Raw genomic sequence first — 13,890 nt, 5'->3', positions numbered from 1 at the left:
ATCCTCCCCACCACTCTCATGTTTTTGCACCACAACTGTGGGCCCTCCTGTGGGTGGTGGGAGGGATTTCCACATTGAATCCACAGTCGCAGATCCATCATACTTGCCTATGGCTTTACCCTGGCTCAGAACAACTCATTGTGGCACCACAGGTCGACCCATCACAAACCACAACTATAAACAAATATCCATCCCACCCCTTCCCACACCATGCTGATTCTCTACTCTGTAACAGAACACTAGTTCCTCTCCCTTTCTATCCCTACATGCTGGTGGAGTTGGGAGAAGGATTTGGCCCATATTTATTAAAATCTTTTTTTACATGGCTTTTCTAGCGGAAACCCCTTAGAGACTATGAGCTGGATTCTGATTCATGTGTACAGAATGGCAACAATATCATGCTCATGCACTGCAATGGAATGTGTGTGTGTATGTGTGTACACTTTCCTTTCCACTCTGTAAAGGAAGCACATTTGATACATTGGAACTAACCCTATAGTAGTTTCCTGACTTCAGTGAAAGCTGTGCATCTGCATCTGAGGCACTTAATGATTATGACAAAGTTAAAATGTGATACAAGTGAAACCCAGTTACTTAATTTTTATTCAGTAACAACCAGGCACTACCAGAGATTATAAAAAATCATCAAAACATCTTAAGTATTTTTCCCCCTTATATTTATGACAAACTTGATAAATCAGCTGATGGTTTTCTTCTTAACCTTATTTATTATGTATATTAAGGTAGCACTACTTATATTAAGGCCCTGATTGGGATCTAAGTCCCACTATGCTGGACACTGTACAAACATAGGCCCTGTTCCTGCAAAGTCAGTCCATAATTCGGGGGGGCATGGATCAGCATTCACGTCACACTCCCCAGCAGTACCAAGCCTAGGCTGGGGAAGCTAATGATCCAAATAGCAACATACAAAGAATGGGTACAGGCAGACAATCAGATATATACATTTGCTATATTTCAAAGATCAGTAACTAAATATCAAAATACCTCAACTGCCCCTCAGTCTAGGTATTTAAATGTTGACTGATTTCTTGTAAGCATCATAACAGAAGTCTCAGAAGGATTCAGGTGAGGAGAACGGACCCTAAGGATCATTTGAGAGTGGGTATTTCATGTATAAGGAGAGACAGGGAAGAATGCATGAAGACATATTTTGGAGGCACAGTTAGGACAAAAACCTTGAACTTGGTACAATGAAGGAGGGGGAGCAGGTGGAGGGATTCAATGAGGTGAGTGAAATGGATAGCTTCAGGAAAAGAATGCTAATGTTAACCTTTTTGTTTAGAATAGAGAAGAAATGTGTGTATCAGCAAGGTCAGAGTGAAAGAGGTGTAAGTAACAAAGACAGGAGATGGTGACAACCTGGATAAGAGGTTTAGCTGTCTGGACAGAAAGAAAAGTGGAGCTTTTAGAAATGTTAGGGAAGAAGAAGTTGCAAGTTTTGGAGGCAGCCTGGCCGTGCAGAATGAGACAGAGAGGAGTCAACAGGAAGAATGGTGGTAGTCAGCAGTGACAGAGAATTGTGGGGGAGTAGAAAGAGCTTGAGCTTGGGAGAGATCGGGGGTTCCATTTTAGTCAAATTCAAGGGAGGGAAGCAACAAACAAAACATAATGATTTAGATCTGCTGTGGAATTTAGCTTATCTATGGCAAAAGAAATGTGATGCTGGCAAAAATAAACAACACACTGGGCTCAATAACAATAAATAATTGCGGAAAATGAATGGAATTTCAACAGAAGTTGGAAATGGAATTCTTCAAAAACTTGAAACAAAATGTCGAGGGAAGCCTTATAAAACTTAACCTCAACGGATGAAACACAGTAAAATAAACTGAAAACAAGTACAATGATATCATGCAAGTCTGATAAGATACCTCTTAGCATACTGAGTTATACTCTGAAACATATGGCCCCAATTGTAAAAAGATTTACATACATGCTTAAATTAATGCATATGAACACCCCCAATGACTTCAACAAGGCTACTCAGAGGATAAAATTAAGCATATGCCTAAATCTTTGCAGGACTGGTGCCTAAGAGACCAATCTTGCTCCCACTGATGTCAATTGGAGTTTTGCCATTGATTTTAGTGTGAACAGCATCAAGCCCCGCAGAATATTATTTAAAAAAAAATAAGTTGCAACTACTAATATCTGTCTAGCTATCTTATGTTTTTATGTAGCAGTTATCACATGTATAAGGCCACTGTTCTGGTACCACCTACCATGTACTTAATTTTATGCCCATGGGTAAAGTTAAGCATATGTGTGTTTGCAGGACCAGTTCCTAAATTAGGAAAACAAGCTAAAAATCTCCTTTCTCTATTGTTACCAGATCTGCCCGTTACTTTGGAGTAGGCTCATTTATTCGGGTTACTCTTTGGGGGGGAGGGGGAGTCTGTAATTCTATCAATGTACTGCTTGTGTTACTTGTGTTTTCATATGGAGCTCTACTACTACTAAGGGTTGTAGTGGCATAATTATATTAGTGAACAATCACACCACTAACCAAAGTGGTATTACGGGAACAAAAAACTGTATGTAGATCAGGCCTTAAGTCCTAATGAACTAGCTGATCTTGGGGAAGCGGGTTCCCTTTTCTTCTGCAGCTCCTAATCAGAGGGTTCCTGATTTTATGAAGGTTTGGGTGGCTTTGGAGACATTAATAAAATCAGAGTTCCACGATATTACAAAACATTTTAAAAATATTTTAATGTTTCCCTGTGAAGTCATTAACTAAACCATTAACTTCTGCATATGGGCCAGTGACTAAGTTTGAAAATCCATTCAATATACCTTCAGTGGGACTGCTAAGTTATCCTTTAAGCTTAATACAAAATAATAAAATCATTGCTTCCACCTGAGCTGGATCCCCACTGGTATAAAAAACGGGGAGACTAGCAAGGCATTGTCCTCTGGACCCCAATTCTCTCTCTTGGTTGCTAGCATCTTGACTTTGTTGATTTTCAGGGCATACTACAAAGACCACCTTTTATCCCTTATTGCAGTAGGTGATGGGAAGGGCTGCCACACTCTGTAGGAATCTGGGAGGAGACTAATTATTTTTATTATGTTTATGGTGCTCCTGGGTTTTCTGATTTGATCTTGGGGTAACTGATGGGTCTGTCTATTTATATGTAAATTTTTAAATGATTGCCAAGGGACCCAGAGTGTTGGATTGGCACCTTTTTATTGAACAGAAATAAAAATCTAAATAACTAAATACTGTTAAATATCAGCTCTGTGTTCTTGGGGAACCAGGGCACAGTACCCAGCCTGTCTGACTCATGAAAGACCTACCCTTCTGCTTGAACCAAACCTGATCAGAAGAAAGACTTACAAAAAGCAATGAAAAGGCAGTGGAAGATACACCTAAACCGCTCTGGACAAGGGTGACAGGATTAAGGAAACTCCCCTAACCTCAGCTGTATCGAAGATGGGACAGGGAGGCATCCCTATTAGCATACAGAATGGAGAACAGAAATTCCAAGGCAAGAAACGCATGGAACTCTGGGACTGGAAAAGCAGGGGAGCACTGCATGATGGGGAATCTCTGCTCCAGATGTTAATGAACCCACGCCTGCGCACACCCAGCTCAGTAGTTATCAGACCAATTCTAGTAATAATCCTTTATTGGTATCCAAAATACTGAAGCTGCCTAATCACATTGTGAGCTCCCCCGAAGGAACACCGTCCATAGCCAGAAATAATGAGTTCCTATTGTCTTGCCTGGACAAAACAACTTTGGTGTACTCCCTTGAGCCATCAGTTTACCCATAAACAAACCTAGTGTTCTCCCTTGAACCATTGTTCTTTCCCTACAAAAACCCCTTCCCATACTCAAGTAGGTGTTCTGATGCCTGGATCCAAACTCTGCATCAGTTCCATTGGGACTTCATCTTCTCCTTACTGATCATGCTGGGGGCTCTGCCTGTCTCCAGCACTCTGGACCCTCAGCTACCCCCACCACCTGGGAACCCTGATTGATTCAAGCTTCACAGAGTGGTGAGAACCCATCTCTCTCTCTCTCGGTATAGTCTTCTGACCCTGACTTGTGTGATCAGTTATAGTTTTCTAAACCTGACTTTTATAATTAAATTTAAATTTAATATTGTAACTGTTTTGTTTGTTTGGCTCCCCTCATATGGTTATTACCTGGCAATAAATAACTTTCATGGTTAAGCTGGTTGCTTTCTCTCTTTCTCTCTCTCTCTGCAGCAACGCTTCTCATAGCTAAGCTAAAGAGCCCCGCAGCGCCCAAAAATCCTGTAGGGTTTGCTCATCAAGTGGGTTACTACCAGAACAATTGCAACGTGAAAATGGGGATAGGGACGTGCTGAACTTGGGGCATATGAGGGTGGCAGCTCGGAAGTGCTGCTCGACCCAGCCTGCTCAGGCATACTCTATTCCAGTGCAGTGCCCGTGGCATATGAGGGTGACAGCTTGGAGATGCTGTTCGACCCAGGCTGCTGAGTCCAACGGCATATGAGGGTGACAGCTTGGAAGTGCTTCTTGACCCAGCCTATTGAGTCCAGGGATATATAAGGGATCAGCTTGGGAGTGCTGATTAACTCGGTCTTCTCAGACGCGCTCTGTTAGTGTGTGTGTGTGTGTGTGTGTGTGTGTGTGTGTGTGTGTGTTCTTCTGATTCTGGGGCTGGAAGAACCCAGCCCTGGGGAACCTAGGTTCTACAGGATAGCTCTATTGGGAGGGAATTTGCAGAAGGGAGAAGTAGAACTCCATATGAGAATAAAAGTGACACAAGCAGTACATTGATAGAATTACAGACACCCTCCCCCAGAAGAGTAACCCTAATAAATGAGCGTACCCCAAAGTAACAGGCAAATCTGGTAACAATACACAAAAAGAACAATGCAATTGACTATACATAAAGTATAGATAAATACATAACATAAAACAAACTGTAAATAGAGGGAAATATTTCTTCTGTAATCTTTTTATTATAATAATCATAGGTGTTACTTGTAACAGCAGAGGTAAAAGAAATCAGGTGAGTATGACACTTAGGCCTGGTCTACACTACGACTTTAATTCGGATTTATCAGCTTTAATTCGAATTTACCCTGCAACCGTCCACACAACGACGCTATTTATTTCGATGTAAAGGGCCCTTTAAATCGATTTCTGTACTCCACCCCGACGAGCGGAGTAGCGCCAAAATCGATTATAACATTTCGAATTAGGGATAGTGTGGCCGCAATTCGATGGTATTGGCCTCCGGGAGCTATCCCACAGTGCATCATTGTGACCGCTCTGGACAGCAATCTAAACTCGGATGCACTGGCCAGGTAGACAGGAAAAGCCCCGCGAACATTTGAATTTCATTTCCTGTTTGCCCAGCATGGAGAGCACAGGTGACCACAGATAGCTCATCAGCACAGGTAACCATGCAGGCTGATAATCGAAAAAGAGCACCAGCATGGACCGTGAGGGAGGTACTGGATCTGATCGCTGTATGGGGAGAGGATTCAGTGCTTGCAGAACTTCGTTCTAAAAGACGAAATGCAAAAACTTTTGAAAAAATCTCCAAGGGCATGATGGAGAGAGGCCACAATAGGGACTCTGAGCAGTGCTGCGTGAAAGTCAAGGAGCTCAGACAAGCCTATCAAAAAACAAAGGAGGCAAACGGTCGCTCCGGGTCAGAGCCGCGGACATGCCGCTTCTACGCCGAGCTGCATGCAATTCTAGGGGGGGCTGCCACCACTACCCCACCTGTGATCGTGGATTCTGGGTCGGGGATAGTCTCATCAGCGACGCCTGAGGATTCTGCCGATGGGGGAGAGGAGGAGGAGGAGGATGAGCTTGCAGAGAGCACACAGCACTCCGTTCTCCCCAACAGCCAGGATCTTTTTCTCACCCTGACTGAAGTACCCTCCCAAGCCTCCCAAGCCAGTACCCAAGACTCTGACCCCATGGAAGGGACCTCAGGTGAGTTTACCTTTTAAAATATAAAACTTGTTTTAAAAGCAAACGGTTTTTAATGATTACTTTGCCCTGAGGACTTGGGATGCATTCGCGGTCAGTTCAGCTACTGGAAAAGTCTGTTAACGTGTCTGGGGATGGAGCGGAAATCCTCCAGGGACATCTCCATGAAGCTCTCCTGGAGGTACTCCAAAAGCCTTGCCACAAGGTTTCTGGGTAGTGCATCCTTATTCCGTCCTCCATGGTAGGATACTTGACCACGCCATGCTTGCAGCAAGTAATCTGGTATCATTGCCTGACAAAGTCTGGCAGCGTATGGTCCCAGTGTTTGCTGGCATTCAAGCAACATCCGTTCTTTATCTTGTTGTGTAATACTCAGGAGAGTGATATCACTCCTGGTAACCTGGTTGAAATACGGGAACTTAATTAAGGGGACAGAGGTGGCCGTTCCTACTGGGCTGTTTGCCTGTGGCAGAAAATAAATCCTTCCCTGCAGTTAGCCAAGCGCAGATGGGAAATTGGCCCTGAGTTTTTCGCGTTTGGCTAGCAGGGATCTTCCCTGTTACCAGCCACGCGGTGGGGGGAGGGGTACCGTGATCATCCCAGAGAATTCATGGCGGGAGGGGGGCGGCGGCGGGGGGGGGTGGTTAGTTTGGTGCCTGCAGGGATCTTCCCTGATACCAGCCACGCGGTGGGGGGGAGGTACAGCGATCATCCCAGAGAATTCATGGCGAGAGGGGGGGGGTGGTTAGTTTGTTTTCTGCTGCTGCTGAATGTTAACAGAAAAACCGCAGCACTCTACAGGCTATGCTTGGTATGTGGGAAAGGAGGGCGCAGAAGCTGTAAGACAATGGCTTACCATGGCCGCATGCAAGCCGAATTCTGTTGCCCAGACCTGTGATCTCTAGCAGCAAAGCCACAGGCACTCAGCATTAAGAGGCAAAATGCGACCTTGCACAGAAATCACATGTGCTATGTAATGTGAATAGTGTTGGTCACCATGAAAGAGTATAAGCATTGTTCTGCAAAATGTAGCTTTTTAAACAATTCTCTCTTTTTTCCCCTCCCTACAGCAGCTGCAAATTCCTCAAGCCTCCCTCCTCCATCCCGAAGGTTATCACAGATAAGGCGTCGTAAGAAGAGAACGCGAGACGAGATGTTTTCTGAAATTATGGAATCCAGCCGCAGTGACAAAGCTCATCTGAATGAGTGGAAGGAAACAGTTTCAAAGTATAGGAAAGAAGCCAGTGAATGTGAGGACAGGAGGGACCAACGTGAGGACAGGAGGGACCAACGTGAGGAGAGGAGAGACGCTCGAGATGAGAGGTGGCGGCAGGAAGATCAGAGGAGGCAGGATGCAATGCTGGGGCTGCTGCGTGAGCAAACAGACATGCTCCGGCGTCTGGTGGAGCTTCAGGAACGGCTGCTGGAAAACAGACTGCCGCTTCAGCCCCTGTTCCACCCTCCCCCCTCCCCATGTTCCGTATCCTCCTCACCCAGACGTGTAAGAACGCGGTGGGGAGGCTCCGTACACCTTCCCATTCCACCCCAGTAGACAGCCCAAGCAAAAGGCTGTCATTTTTTTAACCTTTTCTTTGTGGCTTTTTCCTTCCCAGCAATCCTCCTCCCAAATACCACCCGGGTTCCCTCCCTCTTTTTCTAATCTATTAATAAAGAATAAATTATTTTTAAATGATAGTGACTTTATTTGGTTTGAAAGAAAGCTGGGGGAATGGGGAGGGTGGGTTCCTTACAGAAAATCAGTCAATAAAGGGGGCGGGTTTTCATGAAGGAGGAAACAAACAGATATTTCACACTGTAGCCTGGCCAGTCATGAAACTGGTTTTTAAAGCTTCTCTGATGCACAGCACTTCCTGGTGTGCTCTTCTAATCGCCCTGGTGTCTGGCTGCGCGTAATCAGCAGCCAGGTGATTTGCCTCAGCCTCCCACCCCGCCATAAAGGTCTCCCCCTTACTTTCACAGAGATTGTGGAGCACACAGCAAGCAGAAATAATAATGGGGAGATTTCTTTGGCTGAGGTCAGAGCGAGTCAATAATGATCGCCAGCGACCTTTTAAATGGCCAAATGCACATTCTACCACCATTCTGCACTTGCTTAGCCTGTAGTTAAACAGCTACTGACTCCTGTCCAGGCTGCCTGTGTATGGCTTCATGAGCCATGGCATTAAGGGGTAGGCTGGGTCCCCAAGAATAACTATTGGCATTTCAACATCCCCAACGGTTATTTTCTGGTCCAGAAAGTAAGTCCCTTGCTGCAGCCCTTTAAACAGAGTAGTGTTCCTGAAGACGCGAGCGTCATGAACCCTTCCCGCCCAGCCCGCGTTGATGTTGGTGAAACGTCCCTTGTGATCCACAAGTGCTTGCAGCACCATTGAAAAGTACCCCTTGCGGTTTATGTACTCGGTGGCTTGGTGCTCCGGTGCCAAGATAGGGATATGGGTTCCGTCTATCACCCCACCACAGTTAGGGAATCCCATTGCAGCAAAACCATCCACTATAGCCTGCACATTTCCCAGAGTCACTAACTTTCGTAGCAGCACCTGAGTGATTGCTTTGGCTACTTGCATCACAGCAGCCCCCACAGTAGATTTGCCCACTCCAAATTGATTCCCGACTGACCGGTAGCTGTCTGGCGTTGCAAGCTTCCACAGGGCTATCGCCACGCGCTTCTCAACTGTGAGGGCTGCTCTCATCTTGGTATTCTGGCGTTTCAGGGCAGGGGACAGCAAGTCACAAAGTTCCATGAAAGTGCCCTTACGCATGCGAAAGTTCCGCAGCCACTGGGAATCGTCCCAGACCTGCAACACTATGCGGTCCCACCAGTCTGTGCTTGTTTCCCTTGCCCAGAATCGGCGTTCCATGGATAGAATCTGCCCCACTAACAACATGATCTCCAAAGCATCGGGGCCCGTGGTTTCACAGAATTCTGTATCCGTGTCCGTGCCCATGTCCATGTCAATGTCCTCATCATGCTTGTCGCTGCGCTGCCGCCGCCACTGCTTCCTCGTCTTGTTTTTCTGGTCCTGGCTGAGCATAAACTCCACGAGAACGCGTGAGGTGTTTACAATGTTCATGATTGCTGTCTTGAGCTCAGCGGGCTCCATGCTTGCCGTGGTATGGAGTCTGCAGTGTTCACCCACCCAGGAAAAAGGGCGCGAAAATGGTTGTCTGCCGTCCGTTGCTTTCATGCAGGGAGGGAGGGAGGGAGGAGGCAGGGAGGAGGTGAGGCTGTACCCAGAACCACCTGCGACGATGTTTTTTGTCCCATCAGGCACTGGGATCTTAACCCACAATTCCAATGGGCGCGGGAGACTGCGGGAACTATGGGATAGCTATGGAATAGCTACCCACAGTGCAACGCTGCAGAAATCGACGCTAGCCCCGGTACTTGGACGCACACCACCGAATTAATGTGCTTAGTGTGGCCGCATACATTTCGACTTTATACAACCTGTTTTTCAAATCCGAATTATATAAATTCGGATTAATCCCGTAGTGTAGACATACCCTTAAATTGTAAGTGTCCCTTTAACACTGAAGTGAAACATTTATTTTACAGTCCTCACAGAAAGATCTTTAACTCGAGAATTCCTGTGTGAAAGATGTATTGGTGTTTCCATTTATTTGCTCCTCTTTTTTATTCCATATATTTTAAGGCAAGAATTAAGCTCTCTGCACAGTTTGCTCACAAATGCACAGGCAATGGCTTTGCTGTACAGAACCGACACAGGCCGTGCCTCTGCTTGCCATCCTACAGGATGCTTCATTATATTAGCTATCAGAGGGGTAACGGGTTAGTCTGGATCTGTAAAAAGCAACAGAGCCCTGTGGCACCTTATAGACTAACAGATGTATTGGAACATAAGCTTTCATGGGTTAATACCCACTTCATCAGATGAATGTAGTGGAAATTTCCAGAGGCAGGTATAAATATGCAGGCAAGAATCAGTCGAGATAACAAGGTTAGTTCAATGGGGAGGATGAGGCCCTCTTCTAGTAGTTGAGGTGTGAATACCAACAAGGGAGGAAAAACTGCTTTTGTAGTTGGCTAGCCATTCACAGTCTTTCTTTAATCCTGAGTTGATGGGGTCACATTTGCAAATGAACTGAAGCTCAGCAGTTTCTCTTTAGCTTGTTTCCTTTCCGTTTTTGTTTTTAAGTGCCTTGGTACAAGGAAGCCTGGGAAAGAGCAGAGGCGAAGAGGGGCAGCTTGGCAGTCCCGTGTTGGCAGGGGGCAGGGGGGGTTCAGTGGTGTCAGGGGAGGGAAGACAGACAGTATAAAGCAGGGGACTCAAACTCAAATGACCACGAGGGCAACATGAGGGCTAGTTCATTGGCCCAAGGGCCACATCACTGACACACACCCCTCGCTGCCCCCGGCCCTGCCCCCACTCCACTCCTTCCCTTCCCCGAAGTCCCCACCCCAACTCTGCCCCCTCCCTGCCCCCAGAGGGTGCATGAGGGGTGCAGCAGGGGCTCAGGGCAGGGAGTTGAGGTGCAGCAGGGGGTTGGGGTACAGGCAGGGGGCTCAGGGTGCAGAAGGGGTGTGGGATGCAGCAGGGGGTTCAGGGCAGGAGGTTGTGGGGCAGAGTGCAGGAGGGCTTCGGGCTCCAGGGTGGCAGGGGTGCACACCGGGGCTGGGGCCAGGGCAGGCTGCCAGCCCCAGCCCCGGGAAGTAGCTGGAACCATATCCCTGCGGCCCCTAGGGAAGGGGGACGCAGGGCTCCACACGCTTCTTGCGGCTCCTCCATGTACCTCCCCCGAAACTTCCACTGGCCACGGTTCCACGTTTCTGGCCAATGGGAGCTGCGGGGGGGCATGCCTGGAAGCCAGGGCAACACATGGACGGAGCAGGGACGTGATGCCAGCCGGCGCGGGGCTCGAGGGGTGCATTCCTGCGGGTGTAGTTTGCCCACCCGCGGGCCGCATGTTTGAGACATAGGGTGACCAGATCGCAAAAGTGAAATATCAGGACACATTGGGCAAGCGGGGCAGCGGGAGGGGAGCGGACGACAATGACAGACACAGGTGCACAGAGCCAAGAGAGGGGGCCCTAGGAAGCTGCGAGAGGGGTTGTACAGCCCTTGCTGCAGCCTGCACCACAAGCCACAGGGCAAGGACACCTATTGAATTCAATGTTCCACACCAGGAGGCAGGCATGGGGCAGCACCTTGTCCAGCCGGTTAAAGGCCTTCTCCAGATTCACCCGGTACTGCTTCATGGACTTAGCGCCGTACCTGCTCACGTCCCATAAGCAGGAGTTGATGATGATGGCGTCGGGCTGGGGCCCAGCCTGGAAGTCAGCCAGGATGCTCTCCATGTAGTCGGAGTAGATGCGAGTGACAAAGTAGAAGCGCACCAGGTGGTGATCAGTGCGGTATTGCCGCACCTCCCTATAGTTGGTGCCGTTGGTCATCTCGCCCCGCATGCCGCCTTCCACCAGGCAGTCGTTCTCGAAGCTCAGCTCCCCCTTGGCTTTCAGCTGGGACTGGCTGAGGAGAGCGTCCTTCTGCAAAAGCAACACCAGGTACTTGTAAACCGATCGCTGGACGGAATCCCCCACGATCACCACAAACTTGTTGTGCAGCAGTTGCTGGACTTCCTGTGTGAAGAAAGTGACCATGGCTCCTGCAGGCGGCAGCTCCCCAGCAAGCAAAGCCCTGCTCCCCGGTGCCGAGCCCGCCTGCCCACGGGGCGCATGGCTGGGCACCCCGCCCGGCCGTCCCGCGTCCTGCTCGGCTCATTGAATTCAATGAGAATTTTGCATGTGAATTGATGTACCTAGTTCTGAGATTATAAAGCCAGAAGGGATCCGGTGATCACCGGGTCTCACTGCCTGTATAGCACAGACATAGAACTTTCCCAAAATAATTCCTAGAGGATAGCTTTTAGAAAAAGCTTTTAGAAAAACACATGACCCTTAGTATATTGTTAATCGTTAATTACTCTCACCATTGAAAAGGTATGCCTTCTATCCAGTCTGAATTTGTCTAGCTGCAACTTCCAATCATTGGCTCATGCTCTACCTTTCTCTGCTAGACTGAGGTGCCCATTATTAACTATTTGTTCCCCTTGTAGATACTTACAGTCTATAACCAAGTCACTTCTTAACCTTCTTTTTGTTAAGCTAAATAGATTGAGGTCCTTGAGTCGATCACTACAAGGCATGTTTTATAATCCTTTAATCAGTCTTGTGACTCTTCTCTGAACACTCTCCAATTTATCAATATCCTTCTTAAACTGTGCACCCCAGAACTGGACACAGTATTCCAGCAGTGGTTGCACCAGTGCCAAATACAGAGATAAAATAACCTCTCTACTCTTGCTTGAGATTCCCCTATTTAGGCACCTGGTCACCCTATTTCTGTATGCATTTCCCCAGGTTTTTTTGTAAAAATCAAAACTGAACTGCCCCAGAAATTCTGTCATGTGGAATCATCATGAAACTCGTGTGGCTCCAACCCTGCCGATGAACCTTTAGATCCACTGCACAGACTTCTGCCACTTGAGCTAATGGAGTAAGTGATGGTGTAATGCTCATACAAAGCACACGGGATCTTTATAGAGGAAGGTAAATACACAGCATTTATTGAGAATACCACAGTTAGCATACGCTTTTTAGACACACACACATACACATACACACATAGTCCTGCCAGTGATGTTCATAATTACCAGTCTGTTGTAGCTTGAGTCAATCTAATGGCCGGTTAGATTGAGCATGAGTGTGGAGCTGGGTTCTGTTGGTCGCGATCCGATGCTCCGAGGCTTTGCAGGACTGAAGCCAGAGTTCCATGCCAAAACACCCTAGCTTTATAGTTGTAAATTTCCATTTCAGTCCATGCATTTTGCAATGTCATCCTGTAATCATTCGTCCTTAAGGGGTGTTATCATTTGATGGTTATTGTCGGGCTTTCCATCGTTATCTCTTATTTGTTGTCTCGCCTTCGGGGATGTCTGCCTCACCTCTGAGGTCGTCAATGCTGCTAACATGTTTAACATGAGATACAATGGATGTTTGTTTTCTGATTGTCTCCTGTTCTTTCCAAGTCTCTCACTTCTTCTTGACCCTCTGGACATCACACCTTATCTTTTCCTGATGCAGGCATTCCTCATTCACACAAACAATCTCTTACAGAAACCTTCAAAGGTATACAGACAGCAGTATTGTATATTTAGCAGAATACATTGTAAATCAAGCCTTGCTAAATCTTATAACTAAAACAATTCACATTGGGGATTCAGGCCCTCAACATTCCTAACATTCTTCTAATCTTCACAATAGAGAATCCTGTCTCTTACTTTCTAATTTGTAATACATATAGGAAACCATAGTAGCTTTATAACTTATTCTAAAACAAAAGGGTGACCATAATCACTCATAAGAATTGTTCTGGTCTGTCATTCCTTTCTGCTATTCAAAAGGGGTGGCTGACAGGATGAAATCAAATCATACATTAATTTTCATAGTACATTATAAAACCCAGCTCCTACAATGGCAGAGGCAGTAGGTTGTCATCCCTAAAACTGGACTGCCCCAGAAATTCTGTCATGTGGAATCATCGTGAAACTCGCATGGCTCCAACGCTGCCGATGAACCTTTAGATCCACTGCACAGACTTCTCCCACTTGAGCTAATGGAGTAANGTTTGTCTAACCTCTTAAAAAACTCCAATGACTGCTATTCCATAACCTCTCTAGGTAATTTGTCCAGTGCTTAACTACCTTTACAGTTAGGAAGTTTTTCCTAATGTCTAACTTAAATCTCCCTTGCTACAATTTAAGCCCATTCCTTCTTTTTCCTGCATGTCCTGAGTGGGACGGGGGTGGGTCCAGGCAGTGGGATTGGGGGGAGTGAGGTCGAGGAAGTCGGTGGGTGTGTGGGGATGGACCAGGGGAAGCAGG

General features: G+C 46.9%; 1 protein-coding gene across 1 annotated transcript; it reads right to left on the bottom strand.

Annotated features, from left to right (window-relative positions):
* Positions 1 to 11,038: 11,038 nt before the first annotated feature.
* On the bottom strand, positions 11,039 to 11,720 carry LOC117878355 (PC-esterase domain-containing protein 1A-like). Its single transcript, XM_034772527.1, has one exon. The coding sequence runs from the start codon at positions 11,606 to 11,608 to the stop codon at positions 11,039 to 11,041; it is 570 nt and encodes a 189-aa protein (XP_034628418.1). The 5' UTR covers positions 11,609 to 11,720.
* Positions 11,721 to 13,890: the final 2,170 nt, after the last annotated feature.

Source organism: Trachemys scripta, chromosome 5, assembly GCF_013100865.1.
Source record: "Trachemys scripta elegans isolate TJP31775 chromosome 5, CAS_Tse_1.0, whole genome shotgun sequence".
NCBI classification, from domain to species: Eukaryota; Metazoa; Chordata; order Testudines; family Emydidae; genus Trachemys; species Trachemys scripta.
The sequence above is the reverse complement of the archived record's forward strand: the minus strand, read 5'-3'. Positions and strand labels throughout refer to the sequence as shown.